The 23,452-nt window shown below is 29.8% G+C and overlaps 1 protein-coding gene across 4 annotated transcripts in view; it reads left to right on the top strand.

Annotated features, from left to right (window-relative positions):
- LOC107458634 (cytochrome P450 72A68) overlaps positions 1-22,254 on the top strand; it is a 30,604-nt gene extending 8,350 nt beyond the window's left edge. Inside the window, exons 2-7 of one of the 4 annotated variants that reach the window (XM_052252101.1) lie at positions 10,796-10,965; positions 16,799-17,016; positions 17,206-17,450; positions 19,935-20,322; positions 21,457-21,876; positions 22,128-22,254. In XM_052252101.1, the coding sequence (XP_052108061.1) occupies positions 10,796-10,965; positions 16,799-17,016; positions 17,206-17,450; positions 19,935-20,322; positions 21,457-21,876; positions 22,128-22,133 (1,447 nt within the window). In that variant the 3' untranslated portion in view covers positions 22,134-22,254. Of the gene's footprint in view, positions 1-1,143; positions 1,532-2,050; positions 2,730-10,596; positions 10,966-16,798; positions 17,017-17,205; positions 17,451-19,934; positions 20,323-21,456; positions 22,073-22,127 lie in introns of those variants that run through there. The other 3 variants (XM_052252100.1, XM_016076853.3, XM_016076852.3) reach the window with 3 other exon arrangements.
- Positions 22,255-23,452: the final 1,198 nt, after the last annotated feature.

Here is a 23,452-nt window from a genome sequence, read left to right as displayed (position 1 = left end):
CTAAAATTTTAATAATATTTTTTTGAAAATACACTCTTTAAACTCTTGAAATTCAAAGTGTACCACTCTACCTTCCAGCCAGCATGGTCCCCTTTTCTTCTTGAGGAAACTCCAATTCGCTCCATTCTCCATGTTTTGATCTTTTTCCTACATACACATCACATTATTACCCAGTAACCCTTGAGCACCCAAGAATGATAACAAGAACTCCAAAGAGGAGGGAAATCAAACACACACCCCTCTTTTAATTTTTATTTTTTCCTAATTGAGAATCTCTGTGCAAATTGACATGCCCTGCTCTTTGGGAATCACCAAAAAATCGTCGAACACTAGAGACTCGTTGAAAGCATCAAGCTCCGAATTGAGCATGTAGTGGTCCAACAGCTTCTCACCGGAAGAGGGGAAGGTTAGGTATGTGACAGAAGGGGAATGAGAAAAGGTGGATGGGCTAACAAATTTTATTTGTTTTAATTTCTATATTTATTTTAAATAATACAAAATATCAAGTAATTTTATTACAAACACAATAAAGAGGTTTAATTTATTTTGTATCTTTTAGTTTTTGTCTTTAAGTTATTAGTCTTTTTTTTTTAAATACAACCTAAAGTCACTCATTATCTTATTATATGTATGACTAACTTAGGATTGTTTTGTAATTAATTCATTAGTCTGGTAATATTAGAGATTCGAATTTTTTTGTACATGTAGTAATTTATTGGTCAATGTTAAACTTTTAAATAAAACTTTGATCTGCAACGGATTAATTTTTGTCCTGTCAAATTGAAAAATATCGACTGAAACAAAAAGATCTTAAAATAAAAAATAAATAAAAAAATTTAATAAAAAATAATAAAGGTTATAATGAATTTGGAGACAATTAAATAAGAGATAATGAATAGTTAAATATTTATAGAAAAAATCTATATTTAATTGTGTTAAAAATGAAAAAGAGAAGAACAATTAAAAATTCACTTATTATTTTAGATTAATATATTTTTGAAAAGCTAATCAAACTATTAGGGATTTAATTTAAATATATAATTTTAATTTCAAATACCAAAATTTTAGTAGGTTTATCACTATTAGTTGCTGATGGTACTAGAAAATCGAAATAATCACAATATTAATGATGTTTATTTGCAGGTTTTTACCTACTCCTGTCAATAGGAGGATGAAGGAAATTCACAGAGAAATAAAAACTTCACTTAAGGATATAATTAATAAGAAAGAGAAAGCACTAAAAGCAGGTGAGACAACTAAAGATGACTTATTGGGTATACTGTTGGAATCAAATTATAAGGAAATTGAAGAGCATGGAAAGAATAAGAATAATGGAATGAGTCTTGAAGATGTAATCGATGAATGTAAATTGTTCTACTTTGCGGGACAAGAGACGACTTCAGTTTTACTGGTTTGGAGCATGGTGTTACTCAGTAAGCATTCTCATTGGCAAGCTCGAGCAAGGGAAGAAGTCTTTCAGGTCTTTGGTAGCCAAAAACCACACCTTGATGGCTTAAATCGCCTTAAAATTGTAAGTATTCTGATATTACTTATTTGAAGTTAGATATCAATTTTACCTACCTCCGTAAATCATGTGGGTAAATAGGTAATACCTATCATAAAGCATAGCCACCTTAATTAACATTAGTCAATTTTTTTATTATAAATTTGTTTTTTTAATATTTATTTTTGGATAACATAAGGTTTAGAGTATAAAATTTAAGATTTAAAACTTTATGTTTAAAATTTAGAGTTTAAAATTTAAAATTTGTTAAAAAAATTAACTAGTATTTAGCTTGAAAAAGGTTAGCTCACTAGTTGACTCTAATAGGTGAATGGGAGACTAGGGGGTCATGGACTCATGGTATCCACAACAATCACACTTATAAAAATCATAAATTACTAGATTTATAGATTTGTGATACAAAATTATACTGAATTTAGATAAATGTATATATAGTTTTTAAATGTTTACTTATTTAAATATTAAGATAATAAATAGAACTCTCATTGTTCGATACTTATTATTAATATAAATTTCTTAAACCAGGTCACTATGATATTATATGAGGTTCTCAGGTTATATCCACCAGTACTTGGGCTTACTCGAAATACCGGCAAAGATATGAAACTTGGGGACCTAAATTTGCCTGAAGGAGTCCAAATTTACTTGCCAATTGTTTTGGTTCACCATGATGTTGGACTTTGGGGTGATAATGCAAAGGAATTCGATCCTGAAAGATTTTCAGAAGGAATTTTTAAGGCAACAAATGGCAAAGCTTCTTTTTTTCCATTTGGATGGGGTCCTAGAATCTGTATCGGACAAAACTTCTCGTTATTAGAAGCAAAGATGGCTTTATCATTGATTCTACAACATTTTTCATTTGAACTTTCTCCGGCATATACTCATGCTCCGATGGTTATGGCTACACTTCATCCACAATATGGCGCTCATATCATTTTACGTAAGGTGAAAATATAAAAATAATAATATGCTCGGGACATTTAGTTTTTATGATGAGTTAAGAATGTGCTATATCTATTTGTTGTAAAATATTAAGGAGGGTAAAGAGAGAAAAAAGAGAATAAAAGAATACTATCATTCTTAATATTTTCTGAGATGTATATCTTATATTTGATACCTTCTGTAATAATACAATCAATTCAACACACTTGTAATTTTCTTAAGAAAACAAATTGATACGTTTCTTCACCTTGTGTTGTCGTGTTTTCTGAATATTCTGGTGGCTTAGTTTTTGTTTCATAAGTCTATTTATATTGCTACAAAGCTCTTCTTCCGAGCCACTTTCATCCACCTCAGTATTTGATCTTCAATCACTTAATTATAATGTAAAACAAAAAAGGAAAAAAAAACTATAGTGTGGTTCTGTTACTCCACAAATGCTGGCAGGTCGATAGGTGTTGTTGGTCAAGACAAATTGTCAAATTGAATTCGAAGGAGGAGGTTGTTCTAGTAACTAAGTGAGCTTTCGAAAAGAAGTTGCCATCGAAGGAGACATGTGTTTGAGAACATTAAGAGTCTGATTAACTTAACAAATTGAGGAGGTATTCAACAAAGAAGATCCAAAACTTTGAAATTGAAAATCCTTTTTAAATTGTCACATGATCAGGCAAAAGAGTAGAACGCTTATTTACGTTTTTACACGTGAGAGATTCATTTCAAATTAATCAGTTAAAAAAATGGCTATAAATACTAGAAGGCTCGAAGTCACAGAGATTGAAACTTTGTTTCAGAAATTACTCATGCATACTCACATCTCAGAGACTTTCTGAGTCTGCTTTGAGTTAATTTTTTGTAGGGTTCTTTACACTTGTTTTACTTTCCATTTACATTTTCTGCAAACTTTACTTTTCTCGCAAATTTATCTTTCAAGCAACATTTAAGTTCCATGTTCAATTTTACATTTCCGTATTGTTATTTTCGAAATTCAAAGTCCTTTGATCTAATCGAATGCATTTATTGCTTTATTTAAATTCAATGCAAACCATTTCAATTCCAGTCAATTTTATCTTCAAAACCTTTTATTTATTGTATTTTCAGTATTTTCTTCTAATCCCGTCTAATTCGAGGAACTTTGATACACTTCTAGAAAATTGGTACTCGCAAAAAAAGAGTTAGTTTCGCTCTCAAACTATTCGAACCACCATCGATTTGCTAAAAACCGACAAAATAATAAGTTAGGCCATCGATATATATTAAAGTTGAGGAGGGGTTCGACTAATGAATCAAGCCGGAGAAATACAAGTATATGATGTATCGACAATGAGGATGAGATTGATCTAGTGGCAGAATAGGTTCTAAGAAGTGATGAAAGTGGTCAAGAGAGCAATTTTTGCGATGTGTTTTAGCGGGAATGATTATTTCATTGAACCATAGGTCGCTCGACAAGTGTCATCAGAGGATTGGATGAACATATTTATAAATAGGATAGAAAATAAGGGTTGAGAGTTGGAAATTGTTTTCAGAAACACACTCATACAAATTCTCACATTTCTAGTGACTTTTTGAGACTTTGCTTTGAGTCAAATTTCTCATACAAATTCTCACATTTCTAGTGACTTTTTGAGACTTTGCTTTGAGTCAAATTTCTGTAGGTTTTCTTCTATCATTTCTTTCATTATTCTTTAAAATTATGTACTTTATGCTTCGCAGTTAATCTTTTCAACAAGTTTAAATTCTAGTCATTTTTATGTTCAAGGTTTTTTTTAGTTTCTTTCATTGTAAGATTTTGATGCATGGTAAATTGATATCCAAAAATAGGAGAAGGCTTTGCTCCTAGATATTAGATTTCGAACCAACCTAAGAAATTTCTTGTAAAAATCATATCAATTCTGATTTGCAGAAAATCTATTAATCAGGTTCAAATCTTTGCACTCAAACCATGACATTGACAAGTGAATATCTTATTATACCTTTTTTCCTAGTATTTTCTAGTCGTTTTTAGTTAAATTTTATTAAGTTTTAGTGCAAAAATCCTCTTTGTGGTATATTACGTTGGGCGAATTTGGCAAAGTCTTGTGCAACAACAAAGAAAGAATAGTAGATGCTATCAGTCCTTACCTCCTTGCATTTCAATGAGCATAACGTGAGCTATAGAGGTTTAATTAACACAATCTCAACGGTATTAGAAAGCCAACTTTCAGAGCTTTCCAACTATATATAATAGTTTATACTTTTCTTCCAGAATCACTGCCAAAACTGGCGCTAAACTCTGAGCCTGACGTTTAGCGCCCAAAAGGGACAGAACTAGCACCCCCTCCCGGCGTTGGACACCCTTTTTGGCATTGAACGCCAGCAGGGGACCTCAGAATGCACTAATGTCGACCCCCTTTGGGCGCTTAACGTGCACCCCTGAAGTACAACGTCCCCAACAGTCCGAATCACTTCTCTTTGGGCCTATCAAGCGGATTTAGCACTTCTTAACTTATTTTATTTTCTTTTTGTAATTTTTAATTACAAACAATATCTTTTGTTTTCATTTAATTTTGAATTTGAATTTTAGATTTATTCTTAGAGATTTTTTCTATAAATTAGGGACTTCCTTCCTCCTGAGATCATGCTCTCAGGAGGGGAGACATTACTTTAGATGTTCTTTTACTTTTTTTACTCTGTTTCCTCTATAAGTCATGAGCAACTAAATCTCTTGGTTAGGGTTAGGAGCTCTGTTTATTTCTATGGATTAATATTATTACTTTTCTATTTTAATATATGTTTGATTCCATTCTAAGATATATTTTTATTCTTCAATCTAAATGAAACTGGGTGAAACGGAAGTATGATCCCTTTTTCTACATGAGTTCTTGCGAGTCCCTGACAGGATAGTATTGAAGTATAGCTTGAGAATACATCTCTTAGACGGCTAATCCATAACTTGTTAGGGACATGAGAACATCTGTTCAGCTAGGATCTGGGGTGATTAGGGTCTTCGTGGTATAAACTAGAATGCTGAGCTTCACCCTCATTCAAATCGAATGACCACTGACCCTGACTTTTGATGAGAATCAGAGAAGATTAAATTACCAAGGAATTGGGGTTTAATCACTTACAGTTTGCCATAGAATTAATCATTCATTGTTAAAATAGTTAGTAAGAAGTATGAATCCAGAAAGATAAACATCTCCAAAACCTTAATTGCTTCCATATATTATCTCTTCTCCAATCTTTAATTGCTTTTCTTTACTTTCTTGTTTTATGCGCCTATAATGAGCCGCTATTTTATGGTTTATTTTGTATTAAATTAAGTGAATTTTATCAATTATTCTTACACGTATTCATATAAATTGCATGGTTTTATAAATCCTTTCGAATTTGTGCTATGATTGAAAACATGCTTCTTTGGCCTTAAAATTGCTAATTTTAATCTTCTCTTATTACCATTTGATGCCGTGATATATTTGTTAAGTGTTTTCAAGATTTATAGGGTAGGAATGGCTTAGAGGATGGAAAGGAAGCATGCAAAAGTGGAAGGAACACAAGAAATTGAGTATTTCAGAAGCTGGTAGTGACGAGCGTCACATGCCACAGTAAAATAAATTCGCTGCGAGTGAATTCTGGGCTGCTTTTAACCCAGTTTCAGGCTCAAAATACTGATTAGTGGCTGCAGAGTGTAGTTGGAAGGGGGAGATCCATCATTCATCATTCATTCATACACATTTTTAGGTTTTAGATGTAGGTTTTTAGAGAGAGAGAGTCTCTCTCCTTGGTGCACGAAATTGCAATCACACTTTTGCAATCCGCACAACTAACCAGCAAGTGCACTGGGTCGTCCAAGTAATACCTTACGTGAGTAAGGGTCGAATCCCACGGAGATTGTTGGCTTGAAGCAAGCTATGGTTATCTTGTTTATCTTAGTCAGGATGCCAATAGGGTTCTTTCGTTTTAATTGTAAAAAGTCAAAGGGCATACAATAAATACTTATTTGTGCAATAATGGAGAATATGTTGGAGTTTTGGAGATACTTTGTCTCTTTATTTTAGCTTTGCTCTTGTACTCCTCTTCACACACGCAAGGCTCCTTCCATGGCAAGCTGTATGTAGGGCATCACTATTGTCAATAGCTACTTCCCATCCTCTCAGTGAAAATGGTCCAAATGCTCTGTCACAGCACAGCTAATCATCTATTGGTTCTCGATCATGTCGGAATAGAATCCATTGATTCTTTTGCGTTTGTCATCACGCCCAACACTCGCGAGTTTGAAGCTTGCTACAGTCATCCAATCCCAGAATCCTACTCGGAATACCACAGACAAGATTTAGACTTTCCGGATTCTCATGAATGCCGCCATCAATTCTAGCTTATACCACGAAGATTTTGATTAAGGAATCTAAGAGATACTCATTCAATCTGATGTAGAACGGATGTGGTTGTCAGGCACACGTTCATGGATTGAGGAAGGTGATGAGTGTCACGGATCATCACCTTCTTCATAGTGAAGCGCGAATGAACATCTTAGATAGGAATAAGCGTGTTTGAATGGAAAACAGAAATAATTGCATTAATTTATCGAGACGCTACAGAGCTCCTCACCCCCAACAATGGGGTTTAGAGACTTATGCTGCCAAAAGGTACAAATTTCAGATCTAAAAATGTCATGAGATACAAAATAAGTCTCTAAAAGTTGTTTAAATACTAAACTAGTAACCTAGGTTTACAGAAGATGAGTAAACTAAGATACTTGGTGCAGAAATTCACTTCTGGGGCCCACTTGGTGTGTGCTGGGGCTAAGACTTAAGCTTCTCACGTGCCTGGGCTGTTTCTGGAGTTGAACTCCAACTTGCAACCTGTTTCTGGCGCTGAACGCCAGACTGCAACATGGAACTGGCGTTGAATGCCAGTTTACGTCATCTATTTTCGCGCAAAGTATGGACTATTATATATTGCTGGAAAGCCCTGGAGATTATTGCAAGAGTGAGAAATAGAAATAGAAACAGAGGAGAGTTGGTGGTGTATGTTTTCATTTTATAACTAAATTAAAATTACATATGCATGATTTAAATCTGGATCAAAATCAGTAAAATAAGAAATAATACGAAAAGTAGTTCTTCTTCTCCTCTATTAGACTCACCTCAAAATAGAGAATAACAAACCCAACACTAGAATTTGTTGAAACGAGAGAGATTCAAGGAGCGGAGGAGCACGACCGAGAGCGCTAGTGTGATTGAGAGTGAGAGTGCGAAGCAGAGGAGGAGCACGATCGAGAGCGCCAGTGAGATTGAGAGCGAGAGTGCGAAGCAAAGATCGAGAGCGAGAGTGTGAAGGAGAACGAAATTTGGAGCAGGTTCCCTGATCTTTCTTTTGGCAGTTAGGGTAGTCTCCGATTTTGATTTTCAGGATCGGAATAGGTAATATTTTTGAAATCTTTTTAAAAAATTATGTATATTTACTAACATTTTATTATAAATGTTATTTTATATATAATTTTATAATAATCACGAACACTTTAATAAATGTTAAGCAATAAATGTTACTAAATGTTCAAAATATAGTAGTGATTTATTATTCTTTTAGATTTTTTATTATTGTTAATCATTATATTGATTATGGTTGATTTGTGTTGATTATTGTTATAAAAGTAGGTGTTTGCTATGGTGTCTAAAAAATATTGCTAATTACTAAAATAGGTAAAATAATTAATTTTAAATTTAAAAGTATAAAAGTTAAAAAATTTTAAATATTTTAAAATTATTATAAAAAAAGTAACTTAGGCAAAAGTTAGACACCAAACAAAAACACCGTAGAATTGGCATAAAAGTATTGCAAATCAGTGTACTGATTGTGGTCGTGGTAGAAGAGGTTTTGCCGGTATCCCTATATCTTCCAAATCCTCTCCCTGGCCTCTACCCCGTTGACGTTACGGGTTTATCGAACAAAATGACATATGGTAACAAAAAAGCCGAAACCAGATACTTAGGGTATGTTTGGTAAACACGTTGGGGAGGAGAGAAGCACGTTTAAGCTTCTTGAAAGTTTCACTTTTTTATTTGGCTATTTTTATCTTTCTGAACGCAGAAGTGATTCTGCTTCTAAATGCACGTTTAGGAGAAGCTAAAATTTGTAGCTTCTGCGTTTCACTTTCATGGTTGCTTGTTGTCTTTTGGAAAATTAGGTGAAATTTTATTTCTTTTTTACTAACCCTACCCTTCATTTTCTTCTATAAAAAGATACTTATAACTATTACTTTCATAATAATTTTTTGCAGTTCTTCTTACTTCTTCATAGTTATTCGTTCCAAATTTTTTTCATTAAAATAGTTCAAATTTGTTTTAATCACTAGCAAATTAAATATTTCAATTTTTTATTATTTTTAATACTTATTTTTATGTTTTAATTTTTATGTTTTTTATCGTATTTTTTACTTATATTTTTTATTATATTTTTTATTTATATGATAAATATTTTTATATTATTTGTGTAGTGTTCTGATTTCTCATGTTATATTTTTATGAGTTTTTTTAATCATTTATTATACTATTTTCTATATGTATATTTTTTTATGAAATTTTTTTTATTTTTATTTGGCTTTTTTATTTATTTTATTGTATTTATTTTATTCATATGACAAATGTTGTTGACTTTTTCTAGGATATTTTTATTTTTTTTACATGAATTCTTTTTTTTTCCTATCATTTACTGCATTATATTTATGTTGCGTATGAAATTTTTTATTTTTTTAATTTTATTCATACGAATTTTATTTACTTTTTATTATATTTTTTTGTTCATATGATATATGTTGTTGATTTTATGGAATTTTTATTATTTCTTATGTGTATGATTTTTTTTTATTCTTTGAAATACTCTATTTTTATTTTGTATTAATTTTTTTTATTTTTTATTCTGACTTTGTAAAATTTATAATTGTAATTATTATATACTACGTTTATTATCAAAATTTTGTATAATATAAATTATGATCCTATAAAAAAGGACAAAATAAATAAGAAATTAATTATAAGTAACAACAAAATCATAAATAATGAAAATTTATAGTAAAAAATAATACTAAATTAAAGAGTACTAACCGTACTAAAAAAATTATAGAATATTTTTGTTGACATTATAAAATTTATAGTACTCTCTTTTATATTTTTATTTTTTTATTATATTTATTTTATTTATATGATAAATATTTTTATATTATTTTTGTTAGTATTTTGATTTTGCATATATAAAAAATTATTTAAATTGATGTCTCCTTTAGTAATTTTTCATCTAAAAGTGATTTTAAGTAGTATAATCCAAACAACATTTATTTTACTACAATCAATTTTGATATAAAAATTGCCAAACAAAAATCACGTTAACCCAAACTTACTTTTTATCAAAATCAATTTTGTAAAATCACTTTTATGCAAACTCCCATTTACAAAATAAAATCCAAACACACACTTAATCAACAGCGCTGAGGTAATTACGCTCTACCAGAACAACACCTTCTTGCCAACACTGCAGTGCCTCATATCCAACAATGGACTTTCCATTGAGAAGCAGTAGAGCAGGCGTGGCAAAGCATGGGAGATAGGAGCAAGGGGCAGCACGCCTGTCAGCATCGCGATGTGCATGATGACAGTGTCAGCCACACGATTCCAAGCCATAATCGCATGCATGCTTTTCATTGCTCGCTAGTTCGTGGTGTTCCATATCACCAAAAATAAATTAATATTAAAATTAATAATGTTAGAACAAAAAACTTGTATTATTTAATATTAATTAATTATTATAATAATTAATAAATATTAAATAAAATAAATTTTCACAATTTTTGACTAATTTATTTGATTATTATTAAATATTTTTCCATCAAAATTAACAAAAATATTTAATAAAAAAATTAATAAAAAATAATTAAAAGTTATTTTATTTAATATTTATTAATTATTAATAAATATTAAATAAAATAAATTTTGATTATTTTTTTGTCTTTGCAAAAAAAATCATTTGTATAGTTATACTTTGAAAATATCGAGACGAAATTAAATGACATACACTGCATGCAGCATGCCAGCACCTCCCACACTTATTTCCGCCAAAATTTAGGAAGTTTTCAACTTTTTTCATATACTTATTTCCGTGGAACACTTGGCTTCCTTCTCTTTGAAATCTTATACGATCGTATTTTGCTTCTACCACCAATATATCGCACAGAAAAAAAAAAAAGAAAATGGAAGCAGCATGGCCTACTATTGTTATTGCTGCAGCCACAGTAGTTGTGTTGCTTTCATGGGGATGGAGGATCCTCAATTGGTTATGGCTGAGGCCAAAGAAGCTTGAGAGGTTGCTAAGAGATCAAGGCCTTCGAGGCACACCGTACAAGGTTCTAGTTGGAGACTCGAAAGATTTTATGAAGATGCAAAGGGAAGCAAGAACCAAACCCATGAACACCTCTGATGATGATATTGCTCCTCGTACGCAGCCTTTTGTCCTACAATGCTTCAACAAATACGGTACGATATGTCTAATTGTTAGTTATGGAATTGTGTTATCTAAATTAATTCGGTTTTATTTTGTATCACCTTTCATCAACATTGTTTTAGGAGGGGACAAGCAATTTTGGTATTTTACAACTATCAATTGATCATTAATAGTATTTTTAATGGTATGAGATTATATTTAATAGTAGGAGATCACTCACTTTTATTTTGATAGTTAAGTACTGGCCAAAAAATACAAAAGTTGCTCTTCCCTAAACTTTTTCTTGTTTTAGATACTCATAGAAAGTGATATTTATTGAGAAAATGACATTCGTTATATACTTATATGCCCATCCACTTTTTTTTCCTTCAAAGTGTCATATATATTTTCAAGCCATGTATATGCGTTGTACTGTGTCCATTTATCATCTTGTATAATTTAAACGAAAGAAGACGCGTATTTTATTTATATCTTAACAAAAATAATATTTAAAATCTTTTATGTATATTTCTGTTGTACATATTTTTTATGGTTTTAAAGATAAATTTTTTATTTTTTATAAGTTCATAAGTGTCATTTATACGTCATAATATGATGTGAACAAAAAAAATAGAGAAATAATATCAATCGGAAACGTTGTTTCTTGGACTTAAGCCATCTTTAATTAACATGAGCACATAATTAATTTGTCTAGCAAGTTTTAGTGTGTGTTTGGATTACAGTTTACAAAACGGGAGTTTGAATAAAATTGATTTTACAAACTTGATTATGATAAAAAGTAAGTTTGTGTTAAAGTGATTTATGTTTGACAATCTTTGCATCAAAATGAATTATAGCAAAATAAATATTGTTTGGATTATACTACTCAAAATCACTTTTACATAAAAAATTACTAGAATAGACACCAACTTAAATAATTTTTGTATATTATCTTATCATTTTAATTTAGATATTTGAATAAATCTTATTAATTAATTCTATGATAAAATTAATATTTATACATTAAAATAAAAATAATATATAAAGATTGGAAAAATATATTTTATAATTAAAACTAACAAAATATAAATTTTAGAGAGTACTAAGAATAATAAAAAAAATTAAATATTTATCTTGGTAGTAATTGAAATAAATCAAAAAAAATTTTATGTTATTTTTTATATAGTATATTTTTAGTACTCTTATTACTCTTATTTTTTAATATATTTTTAGTAACATGTATAAAGGATAAATTTGGTAAAAAGTAAATAAAGATGGAGTATTGATGGCTAAAAGCCCGTTGGTGAAACGCAGAAGCTCAAAATTGTAGCTTCTTGTAAACGTGATTTTGAAAGCAAAATCAATTCTATGTTCATAAATCAAAAGTTTGCCAAACCAAAAATTAAAGCTTTCAAAAAAGATAAATATACTTCTTCTCTTGTAACGCATTTACCAAACACACTCTTAATTGTTGTGGTCATTCACCAGAATGTTATTAGTTTGTCTTATTTCACGGTTCATCACATAGATACGTAGTGAAAAAAATTATGCTACACACTATATGTACACTATGTAATAAATTTTGTCATAGCATGAAAATAGATGTAACCTGGTGAATGATTAAATACGTGAAAAACCTGGTGAATCAAAACCGTTAGCTTTTTTTGATTGGTTTATTTGAGTTAAAAAAGTATTTATTTTTTTAAAAAAGTCTATCCAAATATAAAAGAATCTTTTTTCTGTTAAAAAAATCTTTTTAAAAAAACAAATTGGACAAATTTTTTAAGATATGAAAAGAAATAGTGTGTAATTCACCAAAATGGATAATTAGTATATTTTTTTTTGATATGGGTTTAAATTAATTTTTTTAAATTTTAAGTCATAAATCGGACCCTCAAAGTTAAAGAACTAGAAAAATCTAAGGGTCAGATTTTATAATGCACAAATTGAAGGATCTAATTTGAGTTGAAATAAAAAAAATTTTCTGTCGTAAAAAAAATCGAACCAATTTGCACATTTAAATTTTTTTAATACTAAAATACGAATTTGAAGGTCAAATTTATATGTTTAAAAAATTTAAAATAAAAAATCAAAATTTAAACCTCAAATTTTTGTATTTAAAAAAAATTGAAAGTCACAATTTTAACCCTCAATTTTATGCTCTCTTCATGATAAAAAAATACACATAAATTCTTTACATTGTTTGAAACACCGTTGGAAGCCTAATAACAAAAATAAAAAGCGAACAAATTGAGAAAGAAAGAGGAAGAGAGAGAATGTTTTTCAAATAGTGAAGTGTTGTGTAAAAATTGATTCAACTATCTAGAAAATGAAAATTCTCACTTTTTTACATTGCAGGATAGTATTTTACACAACTATATGAGAGGATGTACTATTGTTGTGTAAGTTAGACATTAGTTTAGTTACAAGTAGTAATGAAGCAGCAAGTAAGTTAGTTATGAAATGAAAAGAAGCAAATAGAAGTTAGTTAGCTTTATATGTATATAAATATTTTTACTTTTCTCTGTAAAGTGTGTTTGCCATCTCTTTCTTTTCTTTTTCTCTCCCTCATCTCTTTTTTCTTGGGTCAAAACTCCCCGAACTTTCACATAGTGCGGTGAACGTTATGTGACTCAACTCTATTCTTCTGAATCTTCTCGATTCTTAACTCCTCTTTTCAATTTTTTTCTCCCTTTCTTGCTTTTTTTCTCTTCTCTTGAACTCACATAATAGGATTTGATGAGAGCTTGTCTACTTCTCTTCCTCAAATCAACTCCGAATTAAAATAGCGGTTCCAATCAATGAGACCAAGAGAAGAAGCTTCATCGATGGCACACAATCCGAAAACTGCATGCTTGGTGAATCCAGGATTTGATAATGGCAATCCAAATCAGGCTTCTCACCTTCCGATCTTCAAAATTTAGTTCGATTACTCTCTCAAATTTCCTATCTTCAAGCCCAGATTTTATGAGCATTAACAAATGTGAGTTCTGATCTTTCAAACTCCTTCTTTATTCATCCATGTGAAAATTCTGACATTAGTTCTCACTCATTAAAACTACAATTCTTGGTCACGTGCTATGACTCTGGCTTTGAAAGGAAAGAATAAATTTGGTTTCGTTGATGATAGCGTTCCAAGACCGTTAGAGTCTGATGCTACCTTTTTTGCATGGAAAAAATACAACATTTATGTGCTGTCTTGGTTAAGTGTATCGATTAGTAAAGAAATCATAACGTTATTTGGACCGAGAATGCTACGGATATTTGGCGCAATTGACGGCATCGCTACTACTAAGACGACATCTTCAGGATTGCAAAATTAGAAGAAGAACTATTCTCAGTCAAACAAGATGAGCTGAGCATCAGTGCTTATTTCACGAAATTAAAGGCAATTTGGCAAGAACTTGATAATTTTTGCCCCATTCCAACTTGCAATTGTGACGATTCTTGTACATGCGATCTTGGTGTCATTTGAAACTACAAGAAAGATACATATGTAATGTGCTTCTTGAAAGGGTTGAACGAGCAACATGCGGTAGCCAGATTGCAGATCATGCCAATGAAGGCACCACCAGACCTAAAGGTTCCAAACAACACTGTGTGTAAACTTAAGAGACCTATTTATGACCTCAAACATGCAAGCAGACAATGAAACTCTAAGCTAAACTAAGTGCTTCTTGCAGCAGGCTATACTTAGTCCAAGAGTGATCATTCTTTTTTCACCAAGTGACAAGTGTCAAAATTGAAAATTCACAGCACTTCTTGTGTACGTAAATGATTTAGTTATAGCTGGTGATGACATGAAAGAAATTAATGCCCTCAAAGCATTGTTGGATGCGAAATTCACCATCAAGAACTTAGGACAACTGAAATTTTTCTTGGAATGAAAGTAGCTCATAATAGCAAAGACATCTCTCTATATCAACGCAAATACACACTCGACCTCCTCAAAGATTTTGGCACAATAGAATTTAAACTTGCTTCAACTCCTATGAGCTATAACACTCAACTCACCAAGAATTCAGGGACAAGATTAGAAGACACATACAAGTACCGACAACTCATCGGACGACTCATCTATCTAACAAATATTAGACCTGACATCTCCTTCGCAGTTGACAAGCTTAGTCAATACCTCGATTGCCCCACCGATTCTCACTTCAAATAAGGCATATGCACCTTCTCAGATACCTCAAGTCATCTCTAACAGCTGGCCTTTTCTTCAGCTCAAATTCTGATCTTTCACTCTCTGGCTACATGGACTCGGATTGGACCACATGCTCAGACACACGATGCTCGGTCCCTAGCTAATAATGTTTCTATATTGGTACCTCCCTTATTTCGTAGAAAAGCAAAAAGTAAGCCATGATGGCTCGCTTATCTTCGAAAGCTAAATACCGGGCCATGGCTTTAGGCATAGTTGAAGAACAATGGCTCTTGTACTTGCTCAAGGACCTTAGAATTGACCATCCTAAGCCATTTACCTTGTATGTCATAATCAATCCGCCTTCAACATCACATCTAATCTAGTCTTCCGTAAATGCACCAAACACATTAAAGTTGATTGGCACATCACAAGAAAAAAGGTTCTGGCGGACATCCTCAAACTCCTACCTATCTCCCTCTAACCAAACCGCTGACATTTTCACTAAAGCTTTGGCTCCTAGACCTTTCAACCAGTGGCGGAGTTTGAAATAAAATTTTGGGGGGTCAGATAGAAAATAATTGTCAAGATGTTTTTGATATGGACCCATTTAAGATAAGTTCGTCTAACCTCATCTCTTTGATTTGGGTGATATTGCCAAATTTAAAGCCATTTTTCAGTGTTTCATTCTAAATAATTAAGGTCAAACTCATCAGATGTAACTCTTTAAACTTTTGAATGTTGTATCTCACTTTCTTCGTGATTCATTCAAGTAGAAGAACTATCTACATGGGTTGATATTGTAAAAATTATATGTTCTCCTTCTTGAATATTAGCCTTCCTCTTAAAAATGCATCAGTTCTTTGATTTTTCATGATTATTTTATACAAAAATTTGAATATATCTTGTAAAATATGTAAAAAAGTTTTAGCATATAAAAAATTAAATTAAATAAACAGTAAAATATAAAATAATATTAAATTACATAAATAAAAAATACCTAATTTTTTATATTTGAACTCAAAGATAGAGAAAGTGTTACTTATTGAATAGAAAGCTGCGAAATACGAATACACTTAGTTTAGTCCAAATCTAACAAGGTTTGAATGTTTAAAACTAAAAACTATTGTGCAATAAAAGCAAAAGATGAAAATTGAACTTTGATATTTTAAGTTATAGTAAAGTATTTGAGCAAACTGAACTATTTTTTATTTTCTGAAAAAGTACTACTAATTTCTTTAACCAAAGTTTGGGAGGGCTGTGGCCCCCTTGTGTTAACTAACCTCCGCCCCTACTTTCAACCATGCATATTCCAAGTTTGTACTAGTGAACATTCACTCTCTAGTTTGTGGAGGCATGTAGGAGGATGTATTATTGTTGTGTAAGTTAAACATCAATTTAGTTACAAGTAGTAGTGAAGCAGCAACTAAGCTAGTTATGAAATGTAAAAAAATAAATAGAAGTTAATTAGCTTTATGTGTATGTAAACCTTTTTACTCTTCTATGTAAAATGTGGTTCACTATTTTTGAATTGTGCCTTTTATTTTCTCTTTTGATTCTGCCATCTCTCTCTTCTCTTTCTCTCTCCCTCATCTCTTTCTTCTTACGTCACAACTCCGCGAACTTTCACAACAACCATCTTCTCTAACTTTGTATTGCCGGTTGGCAAATTGGCATAGATATTTAGTGACTAATTCTCAAATAAAATAATTCTTATGAAGTTCTTTTTATGTGGTATACAGGAAAGAATTCTTTTTTCTGGTCTGGAGGAATACCAATAGTGATAGTCACAGATCCTGAACTAATCAAAGATGTATTCAACAAGAACTATGATTTTCAAAAGCCAAATACAAATCCATTGATCAAATTATTGGTTAATGGGCTTGGTGGCCATGAGGGTGACAAGTGGAGAAAACATAGAAGAATAATCAATCCTGCATTTCATTCAGAAAAGTTGAAGGTTATTTTCACTACGTACATATATCTAAATTTAAATGATGAGTATGAAATTTCATCGTTCCTCAATTTCGGCATGGCATAATTTGCAATAACTTGAGCTCGTAATGTATATGTTAGGAATAAGTAACACATATTTTCTTTTCTTTTTTAGAAACTTATTTTGACTTATTTTTTCTACATTGCTTCACAGATTATGATACCAATATTCTTCAAAAGTTGCAATGACATCATATGTAAATGGGAGAAAATGATATCGTCGAATGAATCATGCGAAATAGATGTGTGGCCTTCTTTTCAAAATCTAGCCGGTGATGTTATCTCTCGAGCAGCATTCGGAAGTAGCTACGAAGAAGGAATAAGAATATTTGAACTTCAAAGAGAGCAACTTAAACTTACCATGGAAGTTGTGATGAAAGTTTATATTCCCGGATCGAGGTAAGATTACTTTACAAATCAAATGTGGCTTATAATTAATGCAAGATAATGATGTGTAAATGACATTTACGTTCAACACAATAGACACATAAAATTAAACATTGTATCTTGAGACACAAATGCATAAACGAAAAAATTACTACACTCCCCTTTGTTAAAAATCATCAATCCAAAGCAAAATTCACAAATCTAATCATCATCAAGATTTCTTTTCTTAAAATTGGAAAAAGTAGAAAAAGAAAAGAGGAAAAAGTCGAAAAAGAAAAGAAAAGATAGAGATATAGAGAGACGAGTAAATATTAAAAATTTGACATTTTTATGAGGATAAAATAAAAATAAAGATGATAAAAAAATGTCTTTATTTCAAGTTTCAACCAAATTTTGTATCTCAACTTTTGATGAGGGCAAACAAATTTCTATTTTTGGGAAATAAAATCTTTTTGTGTATTTGTTTCTGTCTTTCTTTCTATAGATTTTTCTGTGTGTCGTTTTTTTTTTTTGGTATTTGTGTCTCAAGAATCCAGACACAACCTTAATGCTTGAACAAGAAGATGCAGTGTAATAATAATTGCAAATTGAATAGGAAAAACTATTTAAAAAAATGAGAAAATTAGGTGTATAAGTGATTTTAACTAAATATCGCATAAATTAGGGGTTTTACTTTTTTATTTTGTTTCTTTTTCTTCTAAGATAATAATATCTAAATAATATAAAAAACAATTTGATCATCAAGTAAAAGTTAGGGGACCAATTTTATTATAGGGTGAAAATTGAAAATCTAATTTGATTTATAAAAACAATTTTTCTACTAGCTAGCTTATGTAACATTTCATCACATCACTTTTTGGTTAATGCCGTTATGGCGTTATCCAGACCATTAACGAATAATTTACTCGATTTACTCTTTGAAATAACAAGGAGTTAATTTGATTAATTTTTAAATTGAAGAACAAATTTGATTATCAAAGGAAACAATTATTGTATATAAATGTATATATGTATACCCTATTATTATATTATATTTATCTTACAATAACATAATTATTGTTTTGATTTTTTATAGTAAAAAATATTTTATTAAACTTAATGTACATGTACTTTCGACGTGACTGCCAAATATATATATGTTATATTTGTCTTAGTATCAAAACAAGAAATAAATAAATAAATAAATTTGATAAAAAAATCAATAAAGAGTTATAATGAATTTTGTAACATTAATTAATTAATTACTAAATTAAAGTTTAATCTTCTAAAGATAAATAAAATTGTTTGTAAATTTTTATAAAAAAGTAAGTTGAAATAAGAAAATATTGTGCTTGTGTTTTAGTTTTCTCTTTGTTTTTATTTTATGGTTTTGTATTATTTCTTTATTTCAATGTTTAAATATATAGTCTAATTTGGAACAATTATTTTTATAAAAAGTTTTTATCCCATGAATATTATAACAAGTAGACTCTAAACTTGAAATACAGATAATGAATGGATAAATATATAAGAAAAAAAAAGTATAATTATCAAAATCGGATTAGACCGAAAATTCAATGAACTGGTAGTTTGGTCGGTTTAATTTAAATTTAAAATGCAGATCGTTTTTGCAATGTTCTTGTCACTAAATCAGACTTACTTTCTTGACTATTATAGACTAATAATAAAATATATAATAATCAAGTTCACATGAAAATGCTCTAACAATTTTACAATAGTTCATATATATAAGGTTAATTTTATTTATACGTACTATTAATTCAGTAGTTTTATCATGTCGATTATTGGTTCGATTTTGATAACTAAAAAAAATATATTTAAGGCGTTGAAAATAAAAAGAGAAGAACAATTAAAAAATAATTTTTATTATTTTGAATTAAGATATTTCCGATAAGCTAATCAATTTATTAGGGATTCAATTTTCGTACCCATAAAACGACTTTTTGTAAAGATATTTATGTGTCGCATTATTATTGGACATATTAATGAATTGGTTATTTTTGAATTTCTTAACAAATTAGAATAAAATCGATTTTTTATAACAATAACTATAAATCCAATTGTTATCAGATCCGGTTGAACCGACTAATTTACATAACCCACTGGATCATGATTTTTTTTGTTTTTTTTTAAACAAAAATCAGGGATATATTTATTTTTTTATCAAAAAATTTAAACATAATTCGGTTTAGATTGTGTAAATTGATCGGATCAAATCGGGTCTAATAATTATAATGCGAATAATTGGGTTTATTATTGTTGCTATAATAAACCGATTTTGTTTTGGTTTATTAAAAAATAAATTATTAATCAATTTAATAAAGATGTTTTATAATATCATAACACATGTAAACATCTTTAAAAAAAAAGACATTTTTAGTGTCTTTATTAAAGTGTTCTATTAATTTCAAATACCAAATTTTTTGTTTGTTCATCACTACTTTCTAGGACTAGGAGAATTGAAATAATTATAAGATTAATTATGTTTATTTGCAGGTTTTTACCTACTCGTAACAATAGGAGGATGAAGGAAATCGACAGAGACATAAAAACTTCACTTAAGAAAATAATTAATAAGAAAGAGAAAGCACTAAAAGCAGGTGAGACAGCAAAAGATGATTTACTGGGTATATTGTTGGAATCAAATCAGAAGGAAATTGAAGAGTATGGAAAAAAGAAGAATAATGGAATGAGTGTTGAAGATGTAATCGACGAATGTAAATTGTTCTACTTTGCGGGACAAGAGACGACTTCAGTTTTGCTGGTTTGGAGCATGGTGTTACTCAGTAAGCATTCTTATTGGCAAGCTCGGGCAAGGGAGGAAGTCTTGCAGGTCTTTGGTAGCCAGAAACCACACCTTGATGGCTTAAATCGCCTTAAGATTGTAAGTATTCTGATTTGTGTCCTTGTGACATTACTTGCTATGTGTAGTTAGATATCAATCATATCACGATCCGAGTGAATCCGAGTTTGACTCGATCCAACATTTTGATTAGACCACTTATTTAGACTCTTATCGGAACTTAAATCTGATTAAAAATTAATATTTTCGGGTCAAACAAAGACTAGATTGAGAGTATAATACTAGAGCATGAGTCACCATCATCACTGTCCTTCTTCTCCTCCTCCATCATCAAACAAAGACTAGGTTGACTACTGTTTGTTGAGTCTGAGTACGAAGATGGAAGAATTGTGGAAATACGAATTCCATTACAAAATACTGTGTGTGTGTATGACTCTATATCCCCTTATTTACTCTCCGAACCAGTCTGGGTCTGGCTGACCCAAACCTTGAACCTAACTCGGTTGAGTGATTAGACCGAAAAGAGTTTTTATACTTTGAATTCAATTACATCTAAATGAAACCAAGCCAAATTTGTCCAAATCGACTGGGTCCGGGTTTCTTCTTTAGACCGAATCTTGATATTTGCAATCACACGTACAAATCATAAATTTACTAAATTTATATAAATGTATATATACTTTTCATTTTTATTATTCTTGTGTTTTTGTTATGCGTAAAGCTTAATATTAATTGTTAATTTATCGTATATTTTTATAATTAAATTTTATTATGTTATTTTTTTTATTTTTTTTTATAATGGTAGATGTCTAAATAAATTTGTGAGTACAAAATTATCTGTAAAAAATTATAGATGGAGTTACTTTTATTAAACCATGAAAGATTCAATATATCTCCTTTTTTTTATGACATTTTAATATAAACTTAATTTTGAGACATTGACAGTGTAAAAGCATTTTATATACGATTATTATGTAATTACATTCATTTTTTTAGATGATTATTCACGTGATTAATATGAAAGATATTGTGACATTACATTGGTTGTATGTGTAAAACTACTTTATACTGAAAGTGAATCAAATAAAATTAAATTCTTTTAATATTAGATAAATAAAATTTTGAATTATTTTATTTTTTTTAATTTTAAGTATTAAGAAGACAAATTGAAACGCCTTTTACTCAATACTTATTAATATAAATCTCTTATAACAGGTCACTATGATATTATATGAGGTTCTCAGGTTATATCCACCGGTACCTGGACTTACTCGAACTACCGCCAAAGATATAAAACTTGGAGACCTAAATTTGCCTCAAGGAGTGCAAATTTTCTTCCCAATTGTTTTGATTCACCATGATTTCAGACTTTGGGGTAATGATGCAAAGAATTTCAATCCTGAAAGATTTTCAGAAGGAGTATTTAAGGCGACAAATGGCAAAGCTTCTTTTTTGCCATTTGGATGGGGTCCTAGAATCTGTATTGGACAAAACTTCTCGTTATTAGAAGCAAAGATGGCTTTATCATTGATTCTACAACATTTTTCATTTGAACTTTCTCCAGCTTATACTCATGCTCCGATGACTATGGCTTTACTTCATCCACAACATGGCGCTCATATCATTTTACACAAGGTAAAAATATAAAAATAATAATATGCTCATCGACGTTTGATTTCATAATGTACTAATTAATAATATACTATTTTATTGTAAAATACTAATGGGAGTAAAGGCAAAGAAAAGCTGATACCATTATTAGTATTTTCTGATATGTGTGTCTTATACTTGACATTTTATAACATTTACAATCAATTTAACACACTTGTAATTTCTCCTAAGGTTGCTTCACTTTGTGTCATCGTGTTTTGTTAATATTTTGGCAGGTTTAGTTTTTATTTAGGTAGTCTATTTAGAATGCTCCCCAATCACTTTCATCCATGTAAGTATTTAAGTTGACAAGTGACTCGTGATTTGGAGGCTATTTTGGCTCATTTTAGTTTACTCTTGGAGAATTATTATGAGTCAAGGCTTGAAGAGAGATGAAAGATAACTTTTCATATACTCACTTTTGATATTTTCTTAATTTATATTTATAACGAAAAAAGCTCCAACTTTTCTCTAGATTTTGTTAAATTGTACTTTAAATTTCTACTTTTGAATTTTAATTTTGTTTAATTATAGTTTTGTTTTTATTTTCTTGTTCCTCTATACTACTTTGCTTAGAATCTCTTGTTAATTTATTATGAATTATATGAATTTTTTATTTTTATTAATGAATTTAATCTTTTATATTTTATTCGTATTTATTTGAGTTGTTAGTGTTAAATTTTTGTAGTGAATAATTATACTTTTTGTTAATTCTTATAATTTATGATGTTTTATTTTTAGACACATATACACCGAGTGGTTGATGAAATATTCACATTAGTTATGGAATAAATTTTTTCTTTTTTACCTTACAAACTTGTGAGAAGAACTTGGGTAACCTTGAGTTACTAATATCTAATTTTGATTCATAATTTTGCATTGTTAGTTGATCTTATTTTCATTAAATTTTTCATTTAAAATTTTTTTTACTAAATTAAATTAATAAGTTGTTTAGGATTTATGAATTAGTGCTAATTATGTCTACTTGACTTTTTTCAATATGCAGAAGTTGACGAAATAGATTAACTCTTAACAATTATGTAGTTATTGACAAAAATAGTGATCCTTAAACCTCAATCATAGTTAAGACTCTTTTAGCATTTGAATTTTTTTTATTAGTTAATTGTCCTAATCACTTTTAGTTTAATTTAGTTGCTTCTTATAGTAGTTTTCATTTTAATTGTTGTCCTCTTATCTCATACTTGTTTATTAGTTTTTTACTTGCTCATCGATTCTATTTTCTTGCAATTTAGTTATTAATTATTTTTTTTAGTTTCTAGTCAATTTAATTTTTCGTAACTGCGATCAATGCAAACCCTCCAACTTTCATAGCCAATCCTAATGCATTACATTGTGAGTTCAAGAGAAACAACACGAGTCTAAATTTCTGGTTATTAATTTAAATTATTACATTTTAATCTAAATTTTGAGAATATTAAATTCTGATTTAAAATTATATTTACAATAAATTTGAGATTTTTAATTTTAGAATTTTTTTAAATTAGTATTTAGCATTCATCAAACCTTATGATGATGATGTACGTAGAAAGAAGAATGATGG

This window comes from Arachis duranensis, chromosome 7 (assembly GCF_000817695.3).
Source record: "Arachis duranensis cultivar V14167 chromosome 7, aradu.V14167.gnm2.J7QH, whole genome shotgun sequence".
Classification (NCBI taxonomy): Eukaryota; Viridiplantae; Streptophyta; class Magnoliopsida; order Fabales; family Fabaceae; genus Arachis; species Arachis duranensis.
This window is presented reverse-complemented; position numbering and strand designations above follow the sequence as displayed.